Consider the following 23126-nt stretch of genomic DNA (forward strand, 5'->3'; position numbering starts at 1 on the left):
GGACCAAACAGTTTAATTGAATAAAAAATGTGTTGAAGAAAGGGTTTTAGTCCGCCTCTTCACTAACGGAAAGACTAAGTTTAATTATAAATAAAGTAAAGTAAGCAAACAGCGCTTGATCGGCCATGACTGACGTCAACGCAGCAAACCACGAGAAGCTGGAATGTCCGACTTTACAGAGCCGTTTTCAACTCCTCCCCGACTGCAAGCGGCTACTCTCGCCGGTCGTTTCATGCAGCTGCAGTCCATGTCGAACGCACCTATTGTAAACATTAGCGCATGGTGCCGCCCCTCCGCTTCTCATTAGCATTTAAAGCTACAGACACCAAAACAGCGTGTTCTGAGGAAAGCTCCTTGTGGGACTGCTAGTAGTGGCTGTAATTCTGCACCAAGGCTGAATTTCGGGAAAGAGACTTCTGATACAGTATTAGGGGACCACTAAGGCCTATATAAAAGCATCCAAAAACAGCATGTCATGTCACCTTTAAATGAAGACTAAAACGCTAAGGCATTGTCTGAAGAGGAAGGTTAAGGTCAGGTTGAATTTGTATATGTTAGGCTACTCGAGAGCCCTTCTAAGAGACAATTGTCCTTCACACCGTTGCTGGTGAAGTTCCCTCAATATATAGTGAATGACAGACAATGTAAAGAGAATTGTCGAATTACAGCGTTGTCAAGCACAGGAAGTGGTAAACTAAATAGAAGGTAATGTGTGAGTATGAATAGAAACCACAAAATACACTGTCTATATATATATCCACTCTCCTCCAATTAATGTACAGTAATATAAATTTAAATGAATGACACCCCAAGTGTTTATTTGTAACGTTTCATTTAAAAGAGCTAAAAAAAAAAAAAGGAAAGATGGAAAGGTAGATGTGAATTGAACTTAACAGACAGTCTGCTAAATTGTGATTCATTGCAGCTCTTTAAGCAACGTGTAAAACCACGGTGGCGTAACTCATTTCTTGTCACAGCCCATTTCAACTGATAATGCCTCTGTAGAAGTGTGAAGGTTGGAGGAGTTTAGAAATGGTTTTGACTGCGATTCAACAATGACAACCAAACCAGGGTATGAGGGGGTCGGCTGGGTTTTTCTTTCCATACTAGTTCCTCATAATAAATACACAAAAAAAAAAACTTAGGCTAGGATTCGAAAATATATTCAAAATAGCACATTATGTAGAAATACACACTACAATGTACTCATATTGAGTTGAATTTCTGAAAATGAGCGTTTTGTATATGGCTTTATCCACACACTATTCTTATGACACTCCCTGAGAGGGTTATCTCATTTACAATTTTGATGGAATCCTTGCATTCTGACACTCTGGTAAGAGAGGGAGAAGTCCTACCTCGTCTGACAAGAAAGGGTTTGGTGTAGTCCCAGCTATCGTTGTCGTTACGTATGACGTTGAGTCGCGTGGGCTGCGTGGGGAGGAGAGAGAGCAGAGCAACAGTGCATGTGTGTTAGGGGTCCACAGGGAAGGAACCTGGTGGAGTGTGTATGTGTGTAAGAGCACGTCTTGTGTGTGTGTGTATGAGCAGCGTGTGTATGGGTGTGTATGTTTACCCGAGCGTATTCAATCTTGAGGGTGCAGCAGCCGGCGTATATGTCGGCTCCGTTGAGAGCAGCTTTGGCCTTCTGGGCATTTTGAACCGTTTCAAACGTTGCGACACCATTAAGGAAGAGCAAGCGGGGGATTCTCAATGGAATTCAAATACGCTGAACAAAGTAGGGCAAGCATGTTGTCACAATGACAAAGTAAATATCAAGGGAGAAATAGGACAGCGCAGGGCACCACAAAGGCACACAACTATAACCTGTTTACAGTGACTGAGCTGATTAGCTTGTGGCTACGCAAAATAATCGCAGGGAGATTAAAATGCTATGCAAATAAGGTAATACAATACAACTATGACATCTATGAAGCATAAGAATTACAAAATTGCATCTCTAGTAGACTAAATGAAGTAATAGTCTAACGAATACTACTTAAAGTGCCCTATTCATTTCATGGTAGGGAGCTGGAATACAACCCCAATTCCAGAAAAATTGGGACATTGTGTAAAAAAACAAACAAAACTGAATACAATGATTTACAAATCTTATAAACCCATGATGTTATTCACAATAGAACACATAAAACATGTCAAATGTTTAAACTGATGAAATGTACAATAAAAGAAAAAGGTCATTTTGAAATTAATGGCAGCAACGTGTCTCAAAAAAGTTGGGAGAAGGCCATGTTCACCACTGTGTAGCATCCCCTCTTCTTTTAACAACAGTCTGTATCTGTCTGGGAACTAAGGAAACCAGTTGCTGTAGTTGTGGGACAGGACTGTTGTCCCTTTTGTGTCTGATACAGGATTCTTGCTGCTCAACGATCCTGGGTCTTCTTTGTCATATTTTTTGTTTCATGATCCACCAAATGGTTTTAACTGGTGAAAGGTCTGGACTGCAGGCAGGCCAGTTCAGTACCCGGACTCTTCTATTACGAAGTCATGCAATTGTAACAGATGCAGGATGTGGTTTAACATTGTCTTCCTAAAATATGCAAGGCCTTCCCTGAAAAAGATGATGCCTGGATGCAAGCAAATGCAATGTTGCTCTAAAACCTGTATATTCCTTTCAGCATTGATGTTGCCTTTCCAGATGTGCAAGCTGACCACTAGGCACTAATGCACCCCCATACCATCAGAAAAGCAGTTTTTGAACAGAGTTCCGATAACAAGCCGGTTGGTCCCTCTCCTCTTTAGTCTGGAGTACGCAGCGTCCAAGGTTTCCAAAATTAAATTTCAATTTGTCTGACCACAGAACAGTTTTCCCACTTTGGCAGTCCATTTTAAATTAGCTTTAGCCCAGAGAAAATGGCAGTGTTTCTGGATCATGTTCACATGTGGCTTCTTCTTTGCATGATAGAGCTTTAACCTGCATTTGAGGATGGCACAGCAAACTGTGTTCACAGACAATGAGTTCTGGAGGGTGTTTCTGAGCACATGCAATGATTTCCATTACAGAATCATGCCTGTTTTTTATGCAGTAGTGCCTGAAGATCACAGCCATGCAGAATTTATTTACACACTGAGATTTCTCCAGATTCTCTGAATAATTGTATTATATTATGTACTATAGATGATTATATATTCAAAGTCTTCACAATTTTACGATGGGGAACATTATTCTGAAATGGTTCCATAATATGTAGATGCAGGTTTTCGCAGATTGGTGAACCTCTGCTCATTGTTACTTCTGAGAGACTCTGCCTCTCTAAGTTTTTTTTATACCCAATCATGTTACTGACCTGTTGCAATTAATCTAGTTAGTTGCAAAATGTTCCTCCAGCTGTTTTTTTTGTAACACATACTTTTTCCAGCCTTTTATTGCCCCCGTCCCAACTGTTTTGAGACGTGTTGCTGCCATCAAATTCAAATTCCTTATTTTTTCCTTAAAATTGTACATTTCATCAGTTTAAACATTTGACATGTTTTTATATGTTCTATTGTGAATAACGTAATGGGTTTATGAGATTTGTAAATCATTGTATTCTGTTTTTTATTTTACACAACGTTCCAACTTTTTTGGAATTGGGGTTGTAGATTCCTGAAGCTATTGTAGGCTTACACACAAACAAATGTTGTGAGTGAGCTCATATTTACAAACAATAAAGAAGTTCAATAATTAATCATTGCTGTCATTTTGTTGTCATTATGATATATTTAGATTGCATGCAACTAGCTCATTCTGCTCCATTGTAGACTATCTTGGTAAAATGATTTAGTACAGCCACAAGCAGGTTTTCCTCCTTAATATTTTGCCACTAAATAGTATGTTTTCTTTCTTCAAGACGTTATTGGCATTTTACTGCTAATTAGATAGGGACAGTTAGAGATTGACAGGAGAGGCAGGGATAGAGAGTCGACAGGAAATGGCCCAGGCTGGTATCGAATCCAGGAAGGTCTCAGTCCATGTGGTACGCGCTGTATTGGGTGAGCCATCCTATATTCTGCAGTATGTTACTGTATGCTCATCCTATGTCAGAATGAATCTAGAATTGCATGTTGTCCTAATGATACAGTATGCCAAGAGAGAGAGAAAAAAAGAGAGAAAGTTAATTGGTAAAAAATTATGGAGAAGCTAATCCTGGTTGCTTTGAAGCTTTAAGATTTACACTGTGTATAAGGTCAGATAAATAATGAACCCGATAAGCACTATACCTGAAAGTGTTTTGTGGACATTGTCTTGCATACATGAGAACCAGGAGTAGATGAAACCACCATTGTTCTCATAATTGGCCATATTTACAGATGCATGCAGCACGGTCTCCCTTGGTAACCTAGATTGCCATGGTGAACACATCCGAAGGGCACGAACTATGGGATTCAAGCATCCTTTTATTTAGTTTACCCCCCCTCCTCGCATCTTATTGGACGATTCTGGCACTTGGGGGTTGAAATCGTCCCATTAGTGAGATGAACAGTGTGTGTTTGGGGGTGTACAACCGTAGTGTTGATAATTAGCTGCCTCTGGGCTGAAGTGAAACATCTAAAAAGATCCAGTCAATAAAGACCGCTCTAACTCTCTTTGCTAAACGTCTATAAAACATGAAAAAATGATCCATCGTCTAACATTATTTTAATGTCGGAAGACTGTGGAACGCAAAGACTTTACATGAGATCGCACACTATATGGTGTGCTCACTAACTTGCCTTGTCTGAACTAGAACACGGTACCTACAGTACTATGTGTACATTAGTTGCTACAGCTAATCTGATCAAATGCATATTTTCAACTCAGGTACATCCCAACATTACAGTACTATTAAGAGTCACATATACACTTCTTACAATGAGTCAGACACAGGGTGAACTGTTTAGCTGTTCAAACACACAACCGAGAATTGTCATAGGGGTTAGTGTGTACTAAATCATCTGTAAGTGTGACACAGTGTTCAGATTCAGGTACCGTAATGGACTGAGCACCTCCTCCAGGGGCCGGGAGAGATGAGAGAGTTGGCACTGGCGTTTCAGGTGTGTTTACCCCTTCAAGAGCGTCCTCCGAATCATCGGCCCATTTTGTCAGTGTCACACGCCCGCCCCCCGAAAGTGTGTGTGTTGCCGAGGCACATCCATATTTGATGAGGGAGCTCTGAGAATGAGAGGGCCGGAGTGTGTTGCTACTCCTGATCCAGCTCTCGAGGGCCGGGTCGAGTGGGAGTGAGGAACTCTAACCCATCTCCTCTCAACAGCCTTGTACTGCCTGAGAGAGAATGTGTTATTATTGTGAGTATGTGTGTGTGTGCGTGTGGACTGACACCCTGCCCCTCGAACTCACCGGTGACAAATACCACATGCTGACATATTTAGGCTGTACTCATACACAAGAATATACACAAAGACAGACATCTCCTTGTTCACACACATACTTTCATACAAAGACGAGCAGACCAACACAAAGAAGCACAGACACTTAAAATTCTGTGCCTGTATACCTTTGACGCACACACAAACAAACACATACACACATCCAAACACCCCCACAAACACACACTTCCCCTCCCTGATGCAACCCAGCTTGACTCCAGTAAAGGATATTCCACCATGGCCTGGATTCCGTTGCGTTTGAAAATGACGATGCGTAGCACGTTGCCTATGGGATTGCAGACTGTGTACAGAACGTCCTGGAAGACACACACACACACACAAACATGCACACAAAGTGAGTGACAGCTGTACAAGCACAATGAAAAGTATGCCATGCTTAAAGGACAACAACATCAGAGAGGATTTTGTCGCAAAAACAAGCATGACGGAATGATAAGTTGCACAAAAAACTTAAAAGTGCATTTTTACATTTTGCAACAAGAGGGCTCGCTCCAATTGAAATACGCTTAAAAACCCATTCTTCTGTGAACATTGCTCATTTGAGGAAAGGTTGCTTCACATTCATCATGAGAACCACCGAGCGTAACGCTCCATGAAATAATCAACTGCTATATTTTCTCCTCTACACATTTCCCTACTTTGTAAGTACTCCGAATGCAAACCAGGAAGACAAATTCAACTTACAGTAGTGATTGGGTAGAGTGGGTTCTGAATTGACAGGAGCAGGACTTTGTTGCCACTGTTGGGGTCGTCTGAGTTGGTAGGCCTGGTGATTCTCTTGCTGGTGGAGTAGTTGAAAAAGGCCTGCTGGCCAGCAATGTAGACAGCCTCGTTAGCACCACACGCTACGCACTTGTCAGCACTTTCCATACCCTCAAACTCAACCAGGGCCTGGCGTTTGAAGGGCATCATCATCACATAGCTGCCGGAAAGAAAGGTGGAAATCAAGACAGCGAAAGCGAATAAAGAGTGAACACAAAGAGTGGGCTGGCTGGCCTACTGTCCCATTGTAATATCAAAGCTCCAAACTGTGCTTGATTTCTGTTTCCAATTTCTTCATGCCAGTATCCTTATACTGCAAAATGGCAATGGACAAACTGTCTGCAGATGCATATCTATCATGCTCTGACTTTCTGGCTCCAGAATCACCACCCAGCACACATCAAACCTTAGTCAGACATATTTCATCACTGTTCAGTAACTGATTGTAACTGAAAATATCTAGTATTTTGGATGCAGGCCTACAGTACATCTTCATTTTTATGTTTCGGTAGAGTTTAACACTATATGCACATGACCACATACGCATAGAATAATAAAATCTCCTTTGACCTTGATATTTTGTATGCAGAGTTGGGCGTGCTCTATGTACAGTTTCCATGCCTCCATATCAGTTACATTGAATTTCAGCCCTGCAACTGAAGCATTGGATAAATTATACTAAACAAGCCTGCGTCAAATTGTATACTACAATATCTATTCACTGTGGAATTACAGCCTTCATTTTGCAACGTACATTTGGAAGAGCAGAAAAAAAAATCTGTATTCAGATTCAATCTGCGGCTTTCAACACAGCAAACAGAGAGAGCATTCACACACAGCGAGCAACTATCTGCACACTGAATACCCCAGCCGGTATCTCACAGTGGCCCATTTCCAATTTCAGATCCCTGATTCCCTCATTGAATTGCCTAATGTTTTTCTTATAGACTGAAAGCAGGGGTGGTAAATTAAAAGTGTTTGCTTGTATGAGAATTAGTTTCACCCAACCAAACTCCAAACCCCATCGATTTAGGGGGAAAGATTAGAGAAAGCAGAATGCAATATCATATTTCTGTACTCTAGTCTCTGGCAAGATGCCTGCGCTTCATCAACTGTATTTGTTTAACAGTGAAGTACAGCGTACCATCTAATTGCTGGAAAGTAATTAGATGGTACAAGACTTTATTTGAACATACAATCTGATGTCTACAATGCCTGGTGTTGGCATAAACAATAGACTTGAAAATCTCTTATACTTCAAATGTAGTTTGTAAAACATTCAATAACTCTGTAACTCATTGCCCAGTGCAATCCTTTCTGTATGGTTAACAAAATAGTATGCATTTCATTAACTCTCTCACTTACTCACTGGTAACACTCTCTCCTAATCTGCTTGAGTTGAACTGACAGCTCACGTACAGTGTGTCAAACTATGTCACCCCCCAGCGCACTCAAAAGGACCTTCATCGATATTGCACCAGGCCTAAAAATACACTCGCCTGATCTCCATTTCTGACTACAGCAACGGGAAACGACTGGTATTTAAGCACCACACTGTCAAGTCCCCCTGCAATCAAACTGCCATTCTATCCTCAAAGCCGTGACCTCCGAGTTATAGAAATATCAGGTGACGTTGGACAAACGAGGGAGGGAGATGTCGTTGGATATTTGTGCGCATATTGTTTTTGCACATTCCATTTGTATTCTCTAACATAGGCCTATTCAATAAATGAAGAATATGTTTAAAGGTGCTAAAGGCAGGGTATGTAATGTTGTTGAGAAGCACTTTTTGTCATATTTGCTGAAATAAACTACAAATCCTGATAGCAACCAAAATATCTAAAGGTTTGACAGTGAAATTTAATAAATCTGATATCTGTGGGCGTCACAGGACTGTAATAAACACAACCAATCATTTAATTTGGACTGAACAAAGTGAATGGACGGCATGCAATGATTGAGTGGGCTACTTGTCTGTCTACCTACCTCCCAGCAGTAGACAGGCAGCACATTCATGTGTTTTGGAGGAGCGGCTTTTAAAGGGGGGGGGGGGGGGGGGGGTATATCCTTTCAAACTTAAGCCAAAAGTACGGTTTAAATGGTAAAATAGTTAAGTTTGCAAAATGTACATACCCTACCTTGACCAGTTTACCCTTTGGTAAATGGGTAGTCTGATGTTAAAAGCAATACATTTAGTGAGTGGACATGGGCTGAAAATAAAATGCATCGCTTTAAGTGAAGTTCCTCTCTACATGACATACAGGATACTGATTTAAAAGCCCTTAATGGTCGTTGATGGCCAAGGGTTGTTTTTCAATAAGTATTTGGGACATTTATAGCACTGACATGGATTCCCAACATTCTCAGAAGATAAATAAACATTCGCTGATGGGAGACAAAAATACTCCAGAAATATTTGTAATTCTAGTAGACCAAACACTCGTATCCCATTTTATAGTCCAAACATTGATCAAACCCATAAAAGGGTGATGAGACTGCGTAGAATAACATTTCTTATCAGTACATTGAGTTTTTGGTTACAGTTTGTATCTGGTTTACTAAAGCAGAAATTAGAAAATAAGGGTTAGGGTAAGTGAATGTAAAGTCATGGAGTAGTTCTCATATTCTATCTTTAATGTTCAAATGTGTATACCACATGTGAGTATGTTGGTATAAACAGTGCGAAAATTCCATAAGACACACACAATATAGACCCTTCAAAAACACTCAAACATACAGATATACAAAGATTCCCAGCAGAGGCTTTTTCTATGTTTGATTTTTGACTCTGAATATCAAAAAAAGAGGCAAAACATTGTTTACCAGATGTTGCCGAATTTCTCCAGAGCCTCCACCAGGTCCGCCTCCACAACAGACTCACAGAGGCCCCGGACGTGGACCACTGAAGAGGGGGCAATCCTGTGGGCATCCTCCCCATTGTCCTAGAGGACAGAGGGCATTTAAGTCATTGCAGTCATAGGACAAACGCAAATAATAAATACATAAAAATTAACAGACCGTGCACTGTGCCCGTGATGCAGTCGGTGATTAACATGTCAGTGAAACAACTACACAACACAACTACGGCTTCCTTGAACTATAGATAGTGCATGGTGCCCGTGATGGCACACACACACACAGATTCCTAGAATTAAAGATAGGGCACAGTGTCCGCGATGATGTCAGTGTGACACATAGATTTCTGAAATTATAGATAGATAGTGCAGTGCCTGTGATGCCGCTGGTGATGACAGTCCTTCTCAGTGGTTTTGGTACCTATATTTCTCAGATCACAATTTAAATGCTCTGTCATCTCTCAAGTACTTGTTCAACCTCCACATCTATTCTAGTCAAATTGCCAATGCTGTGGTAGTCTACATTCATGCAAATGATTTTGTAAACTTCGTTTGTCTGCTGTTTCGTACTTTATAAATTGCTTATGTTATGTTTATCACACAGTACTATATTGGTTCTCTGTTAAATTGTCTTACCACCACAAACATCTACACATTTAGTTCATAACACAAGTCATTACATGCACAATGTTTGAGCCAGTTGTCATAATTGTAGGCCTAATTTACCATACAGCGCTTGTACATTTGCAATGTGCAGGCAGTTTTGACATCAGTAAACACATAAATCAACGTAACAAAATTCACAGATCTACACTGAAAGTACATCCACTTTATCTTGTCGTTCTTTTAGCTAGCCAGCCCCTTTGAAAGCAGCTGAATATCGGTTGTAAAAGTGAATTTGCTTCTAAATAACGAAACAGAATTATGAAATAGATTCTATGCTAAATAGAATAAGAAAAAAAAAAAAAACACAAACAGATTCCTGGCATTATTAGAGAGATATGTCGTAGTGGACAAAATCATCAAACTTATTTTGAGATGCAAGCCACAAATAAATGCCAGGGGTTTGAGCATTGGTAGTCTGTTGATAAGCCAAAAGTTAAACTACTACATTTAGTGGTTTGGTGCCTTTGTAACAATGTTTTTGCAACCTAAAATCAATATCATTGTAAGTGACGTACTGCTAAGAGAGCAGATTGCAAAATCGTAGCTCTTCGCACCACATCGCAGTGACTTCACACTGCTGTCACAGTTTTGTCAAGGTGAAAAAAGGATGCTAATAGTTAAAAGCCCTAAGGGACGCTGATAGAAAAGGAGGAAAAAGGAAGCACTAAATAATAAGTGTGTGAGAGTTTTCAAGTAGCAGCACATTTACAAGCCCTTGTTGACCAGTTTTCAACACTTATATCAGCAAAAAAAACTTATATTGTGCTTTGCTTGGTATCATTGTTCCCATATCAAGTGCGGCATATATTTCAGTGCGGGTTATAATCCGATTTACAAACACAAAGCTCCCATTCTGGTGGAGTGCGGGTTATAGAAAATGTGACTTGTTTTTCAAAAAATACGGTAGATGTTGTAAATGGGAACTTTAATTGAAATTATATTGCAAAAAAGTATTGCAAATAGTGATTACATGTACATTTGCACAACCAGTGCACAACCAATTCAAATAAATAAAGCAATGTCAGAAGATTTGATGAATTCATCTTTCCACATTTTCAGTAAAAATATTTCCTCAATATTTTTGCTTGAGGAGGGTAGACTACACGCATTGTTAACCCTTGTGTTATCTTCGGGTCATTCTGACCCATCAGTCAATGTGACCCACCGTCGTATTGCGACAGATTTACCGCATACAAAGACAAAGTGAAGCATTTTCTTTTAACCGTCGGGCTGTCTCAGACCCCCCACATTGCAAAGGTTAAAAGAAAATTATTTTAATTTGTTTTTGTATTGGGTAAAATTGGGTAAACACAACGATGGTTCGTTATGAACCTTTGGGTCATGTGACCCGAAGGCAGCACGAGGGTTAATTTGGCTATTCTCAAAGACTGACCCCCCTACATTTAGGATTTATTTGTCCTCCCCAGGGGAGTAGTTAAAGTAAATTGTATACTTAATATAAGCTATATAATGATATAAACCATTTATTTAAAAACAGAATTTGAGGTGGGATAAATTGTTATTTTTATTTTAAGTAGGCTCTTCAAGAACAAAACAAAAGGTGCGTTACTATGTTGACTTGAGTTCCAATCAAGCCTTCAGTTCCTTTAACTCATACTTGGTGTTCGACTGCCTCATTTCCTCAAAGCCTGGCTAGGGACTTTCAGCAAGCAATTACTTGGCCTGCTTTTTTTCAGCAGCGTTAGCTTGAGGCCCCCGTACCCCCCTGATCAGTCCATTACAAGAGCTGTCTGTAGTGCCTAAACCTTTCTTCTGTCTTTCCCCTATCAATCCTTTCTGCCTCCCCCCCTTCTCCTCCCTAAAACAATGCCAGTCTACATTGCTCCACTTCTGACACAGAGACAAATTGAATCCCTGCTGACAGGAACTGTGCTTGAAGCGAGATGTTTTTTTTTTTCTTTCGTTTTTTTCAATCAACCGCATTCTTTCTCTTGCCCCCCCCATCCCCCCATCCCCCATTCTGTGAAGAAATAATATTTATGGAATTACGGAGTTAAAATAAAGTGTTGTTGTACTAAATAAAAACAATTTTGGGAGAAGAGCTTTTGTTAGAGACAAATTTAATTCAGTGTTGAACATATTTATGAAGTGAGACCTTTTCAATCAAATATCTTCCTCAGGAAGAGGGAGAGCGAAAACAGAAAAAAAACATCATAATGTTGCTTGCCAGAATGACAGGAAGTGAAACATGTATCTATGGTGTAAATCTCTGACAGGCACAGAAGCAGAAAGCACAACATGAATAAAGAAAGAACTTGGGTGCTTCTTTGTAGGGATAAAATTACCAGGAGGCACTCCTTGAATCCCAAAGTTGCTTTCCACTAAATATCTGAGCTGTCTCCATTTGATGCCTGGCCTAGAACAATGTCTAACATTCTCTGACCACACAGAACTTTCATATCCTTGGCTTTCCATTCTCTACATCTATAATTCTAACTTCCCATTTTCTTTCCACTTCCTCTCACTGGACTGTCGTTTTCCTTTGTTATAATTCTCTAACACTCTCTAACGCTCCATCCTTTTCATTTGTCTCACTTTCTCTTATGTATCTCTTTTTTTATCCCTTCTTAAATATGTCAACTGCAATTTTAAGAAATATCTACTCTTCCAGGACTTGGTGTTCCTATGTGGGGCATTGTGTGGGAGTCCCTTCTTCAAAGCGTTATTAAGGCCAGGTCTCAGCCTTAAAAACGGCACCAGTCAACTCCACCCTTGACAGCAATGCACCAAAGCCAGCTTGAGGTAAATAGCGGCCCTCACAAAGCTAATCACAAAGCAAATTTTTTCCGTTGACACTTTAACGGTGCGTTCACACTGGAGCGACGCAAATCGCTTGCCATCGCTTGCCTTACCAAAGTGCAGCACACTCAAGGGCGTGTCAGACAGATTAATGCAGAGTTGTAGCTCTCTAAAGTCACTGTTGTAGTTCATATAACGTCATGGCAAAGTGTGCAGACTTGGGTTTACGTACTCGCAATATCGATCAAAAAACAACTTGTAGCCTATAAAAAAGTTTTTTAATAGACATACACGTTGACATGTGTAAAAACATTTAATTATATTACTCGAAGTCTCTGCTAATCTGGCGATACGACTAGGGAGTCCCAGCCGGGCTAGCTAGCTTGTTACCACAGAACGAAGTTACGTAATGTGACGAGACTGAATTTGAAAGTACAAAAAAAACACCAGGAGCACCGACAACATTGGCAACCCTTGCGCCAGGCCTCATTCTTTTTATTAATGTCTCTGTACAAATACAGAGACGTATCGTACAGGACTGGATATGCAGCCACACAGGCGATTAGTTTCTCCTCCATATTGAAACTGAAAGCTAGAAATGTTTACCATGGTTGCTACGTTACGAGAAACAAGAAAACACTCAGATTGGCCATTGATTCGGTTCTTTGAATCTCGTTCAGTAAAATGAACGAATCTTTTTTCGAGTCGTTCGTTCATTTCAACGGGGGAGTCATTTATTATCACACTAGCATTTAATTATCACGGCAAACAATTACACTGCACTAAACAGTAAATGTAAAGTGAAAATCACAAAACCAGTCAATATGATGACTTGAGCGAATATCATTCACGTCTTACTAAAACAGCGGCCATTCCAAGGGAATGAGGAAACTGTTTCCTCTACTAAAAAATACAATGCGGGTCACGTGAAAAAAAGGATCCAAAGACTCGTAGAAAGACCGAGTCGGGAAATGAACGAATCGTTTGTTTCCTCTAGCTACCAGTACAGAGCCTATGCAGGTCACGTGAAAAATGATCCAAAGACTCGTACCCGAAGACCGAGTTGGGAAATTAACAAATCATTTCTGTTTACTTGGACGAGCCTATGCAACAGTCCCGATGCGAGGCCACGAGAAAATGAACGAATCACTCTTTGAGAGGACTCGTTACTCCCGAGTCCTTGTAAGGATTCGTTCAAAATGAACGAATCGTTCACGAACGACACATCACTAGTTCGCAGTAGTAGGCTAATCGTGAAGGTGGGGCTCTGGTGGGGCTAGCTCCTCTCTCACAATGCAATGTACATTGGATGTGGGAAAGTATTAATACGCATGCTCAGAATGTAATGTAATGTGGATCACACAAATGTAATGCCAAGTGGGGCTGAGAGCCGGTAGCCCCATAGATATATATATCTATGGGTAGCCCCACTACAGCGTCATTTTGTATTTCAGACATGATTGGCTGTCTGTCTGTCTGGCGCCAACATTAGTCGACAAGAAGAGCGAGGAGGGTAGATTGTCTTAGCTAGCTTGTTAGCTTCACAAACGCCAGACAACTTGAGAAAATGAATGAAGTGGATTTCATACTTGAGCACCGGTTATATACACTTATATATACCCTATTAACCCTTAATTTGGAGGAGAAAGGTAAAGAGACTTGGTGGTGCCCATCAGCCATGATATTCTCATCGCTCAAACTGCTGATAAAAGTAACCGCAGGTTTAACGTGGAGTGGTTTTTGAAGAAACCGTGGCTAACAGTTAGCATACAAAAGAAGGCACCTTTCTCTTCAAGTGAGCTCTCAGCCTTGTTGAGTGAAAGCATATTCTCATCAAAATCATCCTGCCTTTGTGGTGCTGGTCCGTGCTTTGGACATATTTTTGGTCTGGATCGATAGATATAGATGGTGACGAGTGTCAGTGTGTCCATACTTATCTATTAAGGTTGTTGTCATAGAATGGATCTGTATCCCTAAAAAGTAGTATGGCCCTGTAGGCACATTGGTTCTGAGCTTGGTTGCATTTATAATTTAGGTTTGTAAATATGACAGTGGTAATTTTACATGTGTGTGAGAGAGAAGGAGAGCAATTTCACAAGTCTCTCCAGTTTGTGTACTACTACACCTGGTAGAAGCAAGCCGCTCTGTCGTTAAAAGTGTTTTGTGGAGTGTCATGGAAATTTTGGAATACAGTTATAATGTGTGTGTTTCATATATGAGGAATGTGTTTTAACGGAAGTCTAAAGTTGATTAAGAGTCAACTACATTTGGTAGAGATGCCATTTGCAGTTTTATAACTAGGAGACGGGAAGTCTGGGTGACCTGAGAGAGTTCTTGTCACCTGGGGAGGAAGAGACAGTTGGTCTGGAGACAAATGTGGATTCAACTGTATTGTTATTGTGATCTGCTGCTCTGACCCTTCCTGTAGACTTATTTGAAGTGGCCCACACAAAGGACAGTTGACCATTTGACTGGTGAACCCCTGTGGTTTTACTATCTACTGGTTTGGGGAGAGAGGCCACAATAAAGAACCGTGGGAACTTGATATGAAGTCACTGTCACTGAGCAGTGCTGACCAATCACAGAGTTCAGAATAACCATTTGATCTAAAGTTTATATAAGGCAGGGTTTTGGGGTTGTTCTGTATCACTCTGGCGAACGACCTGTGGCTAGCACCTCCTTCGTTATGACTGATCACAAAGTACTTTGTTAAATCATGATCTGTATAAGCAAAATAAATTTATTGTAACCGCCATCTCTTGACTATTCAAATCTACACAGTGCCGCTAGAATTTTTCCATATCACTTGGTGGCCCGTAAGGGGATCCTCGCCTGCTCGGCGTATCACGGACAAGGACTCCCTTAGAAAAGGTGATCTGATCAATCCGGCATTGCCGCCTTTACCTCTATCCAAAATTTTCAGAGAAAGCGGGGCCGATTCGAGGGGGTGCTTGACTGGTTGCGCTTTGACTGACGCGGGATCCTGAAAGAACCGGTAAATATTCTTTTGTGGCTTCTGTGTAATTTGAGTTGTCTAAATGTGTGTTGTTTAGACTATGGTCAATAATTCGGTTTAGTTAGTAATAGGGCGGAGACTGGAGAAGAGCTTTGTCCTGTACGTGCAAGTCGTACGAAATTAATAGGGCGGAGACCGGAGAAGATCTTTCGTCCTGTACGTGCAAGTCGTACAAATTAATCGGATAAGGCCGGAGAACTTATCCTTTACGTGAAAGTCGTAAAAAAGCATGCAGGGAAAGTGTGCTGACGAGCGCACAAAAGGGTGATAAATTCACATGTTATATCGTGTTATGTGTCTTTTGAGACCCTAGGATTAGAATATGTTGGGTTAGTGATAGTTTGAGAAATTGTATTGGCTTTGGTGGTCATAACAGTTCTTATTTATTTACGGCCAAAACGTGATTCTAAGTCCCGAGAGAAAAGTATACTAGTCAGCTGTGTGAGTGAGAGTGTTTACAAAGGGTTTGAGTCCCTGAAGGTGGAGAACAAAGAAAAGAAAAAGTTTAGGAAGTATAGGCCTGTGAAATTTCAAAGTAGAGGTTTTAAGTTTGCAACACGCGTGTTCATTTTTGTTTTATATGTTTTTTGAGGTTAAAAGAAGTATGAGTAACTAATGGTGTCTATTATTCAAGCTATATACAAATTACAAAAATCAAAATTTTAATTACTTTTCGAAATTTTAATTATTTTTTTCGGTTTGAATATTTGTACTTTAAGATTGTGCAGTTATTTTCATTGAAAGTTGGGAAGTCGGAATTTAATTGTTTTTAGAAACGAAAAGGAGTAATTGTGTCTTTATTTTCCGTTGTTGGTTATCGTTTATGGATTGTAATTCTGAAAATGAATGGTCTGGAGACAGAATTGACCTGTCCAAACATCGATTACATGAAGCAAAAGTATGGTAACGATAGTTTATTGCAAATGCAAATATGGATTGATAAATGTGGATTTTCGAGTGTGGAGTCGTTTTGTTTTAAGGACCTTATTGTATTGCGAAATGGGTTCGTGGAGAGAAATAGATACACAATTTTTTTTTAGGTGGAGAAAAGAATAGATTTTAGCCTGATTGGAGAGCTTTTTCTGATTGGATGGAGATAGGTCAGATATCTTCTGACATCTGCCATCTTTATAGATTTGCTTTGGATTCCCGCAAAGATTGAAGTTTGTGCCTTGACTTGCAATTGCCATTGTGTTTTAAAGAAGGAAAGGTTAAAGTCCTCTCCGGAACATAGGGTTTGAGTCCCTGTTGTGTTTGGAATAAGCGTGTTGTGGGCTATGGTCAAAGCTGATGCAGAGCGTGTTGACATGCTGTTGAAAAAACATGTAGGCCAACACGAATTGCTAGGTCAATCCAAAATGCGTGCTTTAATTGTGGGAATTTGAGCAAAATGTACGTGAATGTCCGGAGATGTGTCATCTTTGTTGAAAGTTTTCTGGAAATTGTGAGCGAACTCTCGCAAAATCAGAGGGGTTCGTGACCGGAAGTTGAGTTTCGAAATGGTGGCGTACAATGTTTATCGGTTGACACTGTTGGTAGAGGAGAGACGATTGTTTTACAACTCTGTGTTAACCGTTATATGTTTGATGTTAGACTTTACATCGGTCTGATTACCGCCAGAAGGCATTTGTTTTTGAAGACGGAGACATTCTGTTTTGAAAATGCAAATGTTAATTCTTTGACTGAATTCTCCACTTGAAAAGAGGCGCATGCGCTTGAGCCTAGCGGAAGTTGATTCTTTCAGTGAAGCTCATTCTGCGTGCAGTGCCCACACGTGAGTGCAAAAAAAAAAATTCACTCATTTTATTGAGAATTTGACGTTGAATTGTGAAGTATATTGTTTGGGAAAACAGATGTGTGTTTCTGTTTCTTTGTCGAACTTAAGAAAATATTGTGAGTTGCCATACTCTTGATTTGGAAATTAGGTACAGACCGATTTTCTATATTATGAGCTTGATTCGTTGTTGAATAACGCGCTGGAAATTTAGTGTTTGGGTAGGATAATTGGTAAAAGGCCAGTTTTGGCAATAAAAGCGGTATTCATTTGAAGAATTACAATCCCGGGGTTATTGAAACTTTTATAGAAAGTTATGTGTTCAAACGGAAATGTTATGTTGTTTAAGGAATATTTTTGTTTATGTCTGGAAATGTTCGATGGTTTTATTTTTAATTTTGTGGGAGTTCACAGATGTTACTGTTGTTTAAAGAAATATGTAAAGGGTTATGAAGAAGTGATTAGAAAGATTGAGCCAGTCCGAGGGACTTAAGTGTATACAAGGGGAACTAGTTAGAGAGACTGAATTGCGATTGTTGTCAAGGGCAAAGGTACTACATATGTGTGTTTATTGCTGCTGAGATGATTTGTTGAAATGTGTTGGGTTTGGTGGTATTCATATTTACCTATTTAAATGGACTTGAAGTTGAAGCTTTGTCCAACCAGAATGCTAATACATGGGTAAACTGTCATTCTCTGACGAGTGATATTAGGTGCATATGTTGATTTCGGAGCCAAATTTTTATGTTGAAAATAAAATAGTACTAATGGTTGATAGAATTGTAAAGGTTGTAATTGTAAAGAAAATCTAGGCTGTGACTTTGTTGGTTAATGGCTAATGGTGAAAACGTGGAGGAAGTGCATTTTGCTCTGTCCTGAGACAAAGGAGAGTCCAGGAAGTTGAATTTGCAACTATGGCAACGACATTGGCTAACAAACTAGCACACCGACAGGCGGGTACAGGCTAGTAAAGGAATTGCAGCTTGATATTTGAGATCCAGGATGAGTAACCGCATGACGCATGCGCAGATGGAAGTTGAGAAATTTACAAAGACGCAAATTTAGAGAAATAGATACATTTGGAGCGAATTTTACATATTAATTTGGTTACTTTTGAAATATGTTACGTGATGAGTATTTTGAGACATTTGCTAACAAGGTTTTTGTTTGTTTGAGGACATTTTAAATGAGTTTCAGAAATTCAGAGGAAAGGTGGGGGCTACAAAAAAAAGTCCCGTTACGATGAGTTTTACAAAGGTGATCCCAGAGGGTGTAATTCTGCATAATTATGTGAGTATTAATGGTGAAAGATGTGTCCGTTTAGATGAATTCGAAGTTTGGTGGTTTACGAATGTATGATTTAACATTTGTTCTAAATCCTAGCCAAACAGGGAGGTAGGAGCCTTTCAGACCAGAACTTGTATTTACGAGCGGAAAATCTGTGGTGTGTGATGGTCTCCATAAAAATGCAGAAATTAGACCCTGGTTCATAAATTAGTTCTAATTGGATTGGCAAAGTTATACTTTAGCAAAATTAAGTGAATAGATGGTAAACGCCAACCATCTGTGTTGTTTAAAAGAGAAAAAAGGTTGAGAGTTTTTTGCTTTGTTCCAGAGGGCGCTGTTTGTTTGATTCGAGTTTTGAAATGCGCGATTGTTTATTTGAATTGATTCACTAACAAAGAGTAATTGAGATTGCTGGTAAATATAGGAATATTCAAAGGTGTATATATTACATGCTTTGATAAAACTTTTGAGGTGTTAAAGAATAAGGTTTTGTTTTACGGGTTTATGTTAAATTGTGAATTTAAAGGTTTAAAAGAAAAAGGGAGAGTTTATATTTTCTTTTGTCTTAAGGGCATGGTACACTGTTTTGGGATAAACAGTTAGGCTGTGATGATGTTGTTTTATTATGCTATTGGTTCATAAAGAGGGTTATGATAATTTGGTTTTGAAATAATTTGGGAAGACTCATTAAGTCTGATAAATTGTGGTGTGATGGTTGGAACGAAGTAGCTTGTTCTGGACTGCAGCCAAAGCAAGTTATGAAGTTCTACCTATCTAACCTATATAGAAATATAGATGGGGTATAAGTTTGGCTAATGGTTACATTAAGAACATTTTATGGTCTATGTTTTATTTTGGAATCATACAGATTAAATTCTGGTTTAGGGTAGTGATGCTGGTTTTCTACATGTCTTGGAAAAAGAGAGATTTGATTTAATGAATTTAAATACAAAAAAAAATTAAAAGGGAATCTGAAATTTAAAGGTATTCATTTGAACTGTTCCTAAAGGTTTTTGAAGAAAAGATAATAAGAGACAAAAAGTTGAGGTTATTCGTAATTTGGCTGTTTTCTAAAAATAGTTTTATTTTATACAAATTGGTTCAAAGGTTGGTTGCTTCAGTGTAAGCTTGTTAATTCATAAAAGGGAAAAGAGTTAACATATTTACTGATAGTTAAATACATCATTGGTGTTACATATGATTTTGGGAAAGGTATGGAAACAGGAAGTTTCTTATTTTCACTTATAGAACAACTTGCTGTATGGAAATGTGGAATTCACTCTAACAATTATGATTATTCCACAGGGAAAATGCTAGTGCTGATACTAGCTGGAGCAGTTTCTAGATTGCCTGAATGCATTGATGAACTAACTAGAATATGTTTTTGATGTTGATATGTTTACAGGAAGTGATGAGATGATGTTGCTATGTCCGGATGAGCCTAACTTGACAAATTTGGGCTTACAGGACTCTTTTGAGGAAAATTGTTGTGTGACCTTGATACAACATTTGTTACAGATTCTTTAAGGGAAGCGCAGGCTTCTTAGAGAGGAAGAGGTGACGTTTAGGAATTTATGACTGACTGATGACTGACTGATCCAAACAGAGTGACTATGGGGGTTTTATGGTTTTATGAATTTAGTTTCAGTAGTTTGGATTTGTGATAGGATTGTGAGGGTTTGATATGATATTGCTGAGTTGAAAATATTGGACTGTATTTAACCCAGAGTGAGAATTTTGTTTTGTTTGAGTATATTTGATAAGAATTACAGAATACAGCGGACAGATGGAGAAAGGAATGGTGGAATGGAGATTCGAACTTGGACTAATCCACAAGAAAATGCGTTTTGGAAAAAGGAAGGATATGAGAATAAAAAATGGAGGTTGTATGGTCTGCATAAAACATTTATCTTGAGATTTTGCTAAGTTAACACATGGAAAGATCATGCCTCTACAGTTTGTGTGATATCAAGAAGAATGCATTATTTTAGCATACAAGAGGATTTGTAATGGATGCATAGTCATTTTGTTAATACTTCATATGTGGGACAAGTATTATGAGAAAAGGAATTTAAACACGATAAGCTTCACAGTTAAGGTTAGAGAAACCATTTGGGTATTGATAGATGGATTTTGTAGAGTTCAATTTTTGGAGAAGTGATACTGTTTAATGATTGTTGATGGGAAGAAGTTTTAGACTTCTCAGGGGCTCAGTGATCAAGCTTTTGTTAATTTAGATTATTTTCGATGGGATTTTTCTTTGAGGATATGTAATGATAATGGGTCACACTTGTTTAAGGAAGTTATTTTGGTGTTGATAGGATTCAACATTGTGTTAATCACTTCAGTTGAATGAGAGAACAGAACTTTGAAGACGAAGTCAGACGACAAGAAGTCAGTTACCTTTAACTCTGTGAGAATGTGCTTGTTTATCACTGTGCAACCTTTTTGGAGTCTATTTTGTGTGAGATTCACAGGCAGGTGAAGGAGGCTATTCCTATGACTGGACCGCTGCATGATTTAATACCAGAGGACTGGATCGTGGTGAAGGACCTGAAACGCCTGGTAAAACCCAAGGTGGACGGGGCCATACCAGATTCTCCTGACGACTAATCCGGCGGTTAAGATCGAGGGGAGAGCAACGTGGATACACGCTAACCATTGCGTGCACCTTGTCTGGAAACGGAAGCATTGGATACGCGTTCTGCGTAGTACCAAGGAAATTTCCGAGCTGTACGCGAAGTGCAGTGTCGTTGAAAGTTGCCCTGAGCAATTTGATCGTCGTTTGCAATCGATTTGACTAGACTACACCGCCTGAAAGAAGTTTGCCTACATCCAACTGAAGATGGCATCCGTTCCGACAACCTGGACTTTGTGGTGTACGGGGTACAATGGGTTTTGTCTTGAGACTAGCATTTCTTATGTTAATGTTTGAATTATTTTTCTTAATTAACTGTTTGGGTTTATGGAATTGTAAAAAAAAAAAATATATATTTTGGAATTGTCATGGAAATTTTGGAATACAGTTATAATGTGTGTGTTTCATATATGAGGAATGTGTTTTAACGGAAGTCTAAAGTTGATTAAGAGTCAACTACATTTGGTAGAGATGCCATTTGCAGTTTTATAACTAGGAGACGGGAAGTCTGGGTGACCTGAGAGAGTTCTTGTCACCTGGGGAGGAAGAGACAGTTGGTCTGGAGACAAATGTGGATTCAACTGTATTGTTATTGTGATCTGCTGCTCTGACCCTTCCTGTAGACTTATTTGAAGTGGCCCACACAAAGGACAGTTGACCATTTGACTGGTGAACCCCTGTGGTTTTACTATCTACTGGTTTGGGGAGAGAGGCCACAATAAAGAACCGTGGGAACTTGATATGAAGTCACTGTCACTGAGCAGTGCTGACCAATCACAGAGTTCAGAATAACCATTTGATCTAAAGTTTATATAAGGCAGGGTTTTGGGGTTGTTCTGTATCACTCTGGCGAACGACCTGTGGCTAGCACCTCCTTCGTTATGACTGATCACAAAGTACTTTGTTAAATCATGATCTGTATAAGCAAAATAAATTTATTGTAACCGCCATCTCTTGACTATTCAAATCTACACAGTGCCGCTAGAATTTTTCCATATCAGGAGCCACGCTGTTTGTTGATGTGTTAAATAAACACATCAGTAGCAAGAGGGAGTTTTGTAGCTTTACTGGTATGTATCCTATATTTTGAAATGGTTTTTGCCCCACCAATTTTTTACGTATAAAAACGCCACTGGTAATGAAGGCAGAAAGGGAGCATGTGTCTCATACCCTGGTTTGATGAACCCTCCCCATTAATCCAGCCCATGATCCAGTGTGGTGGAGACTATAAAAAACATCAGAATTCTCTGACTGGAGTTGCACACACACACACACACAGGAAATCCTACTACAAGGCCCTAGAGCAAGTCGAGCTGAGTTTAGTGAGGGTTTGGAACTTCTATGTGCAGTTCCCATGTGTGAGTGTGAGAATGTGTGCACCCTCTCTCTCTCTGCGTCCTCTAGCCCCAGTACCAGATGACACCCAACCATTGATCTAAATGCAACCACTGTTTGATGCTTTGCAACAGTCGCCTTGGGTATTTGCAGGTACTGTTTGATCTGAAACATAGCTACATCAAAGACGTCACACCCAGCCACCGAAATGGCCAGGAAAGAAACCTTCCTCCTCCTGCTACAGCAACTGTTTGAACTGCTACTGTTTGACTAGCAAAGCTGTTTACATTATTTCAGATTTTTTTATAATGATGTACTTGAACACCATGAATGTTAGGTTGAATAGATTCACTTTTCAGTTTCTAAACTGCATCACGTTATAGCCACCGTAGCACAGGCCAAGCTCTATTCCCTACAGGTTTAAAGTAGAACATCAAGTTGACAGGGTAATGTTAGTTTTGAACCACAACCCTACTTAGTTTCTTGAAAAAAAAAAAAAAAAAGTTTAAATGAAAATAACACACACAAACACCTCAAACAGGAGCAAGGAACTACGAGCACTTGCAGTTTTGCTAGACACAGAGCACAACCTTATTTCCGGCAGCTGAGCTGAAGGCTTTGCGAGGCTGCACCAAGTCACATTAC

General features: G+C 39.6%; 1 protein-coding gene across 1 annotated transcript in view; it reads right to left on the bottom strand.

Annotated features, from left to right (window-relative positions):
* The window catches only part of LOC134008710 (heterogeneous nuclear ribonucleoprotein L-like), a 56912-nt gene that overhangs the window by 13240 nt on the left and 20546 nt on the right, over positions 1-23126 (bottom strand). Inside the window, exons 2-6 of the mRNA XM_062448213.1 lie at positions 8974-9092; positions 6073-6310; positions 5599-5684; positions 1577-1673; positions 1359-1431 (exon numbers count right to left, since the gene is read on the bottom strand). Of these exons, the coding sequence (XP_062304197.1) occupies positions 1359-1431; positions 1577-1673; positions 5599-5684; positions 6073-6310; positions 8974-9092 (613 nt within the window). The remainder of the gene's footprint in view (positions 1-1358; positions 1432-1576; positions 1674-5598; positions 5685-6072; positions 6311-8973; positions 9093-23126) is intronic.

Source organism: Osmerus eperlanus, chromosome 22 (assembly GCF_963692335.1).
Source record: "Osmerus eperlanus chromosome 22, fOsmEpe2.1, whole genome shotgun sequence".
Lineage (NCBI taxonomy): Eukaryota > Metazoa > Chordata > Actinopteri > Osmeriformes > Osmeridae > Osmerus > Osmerus eperlanus.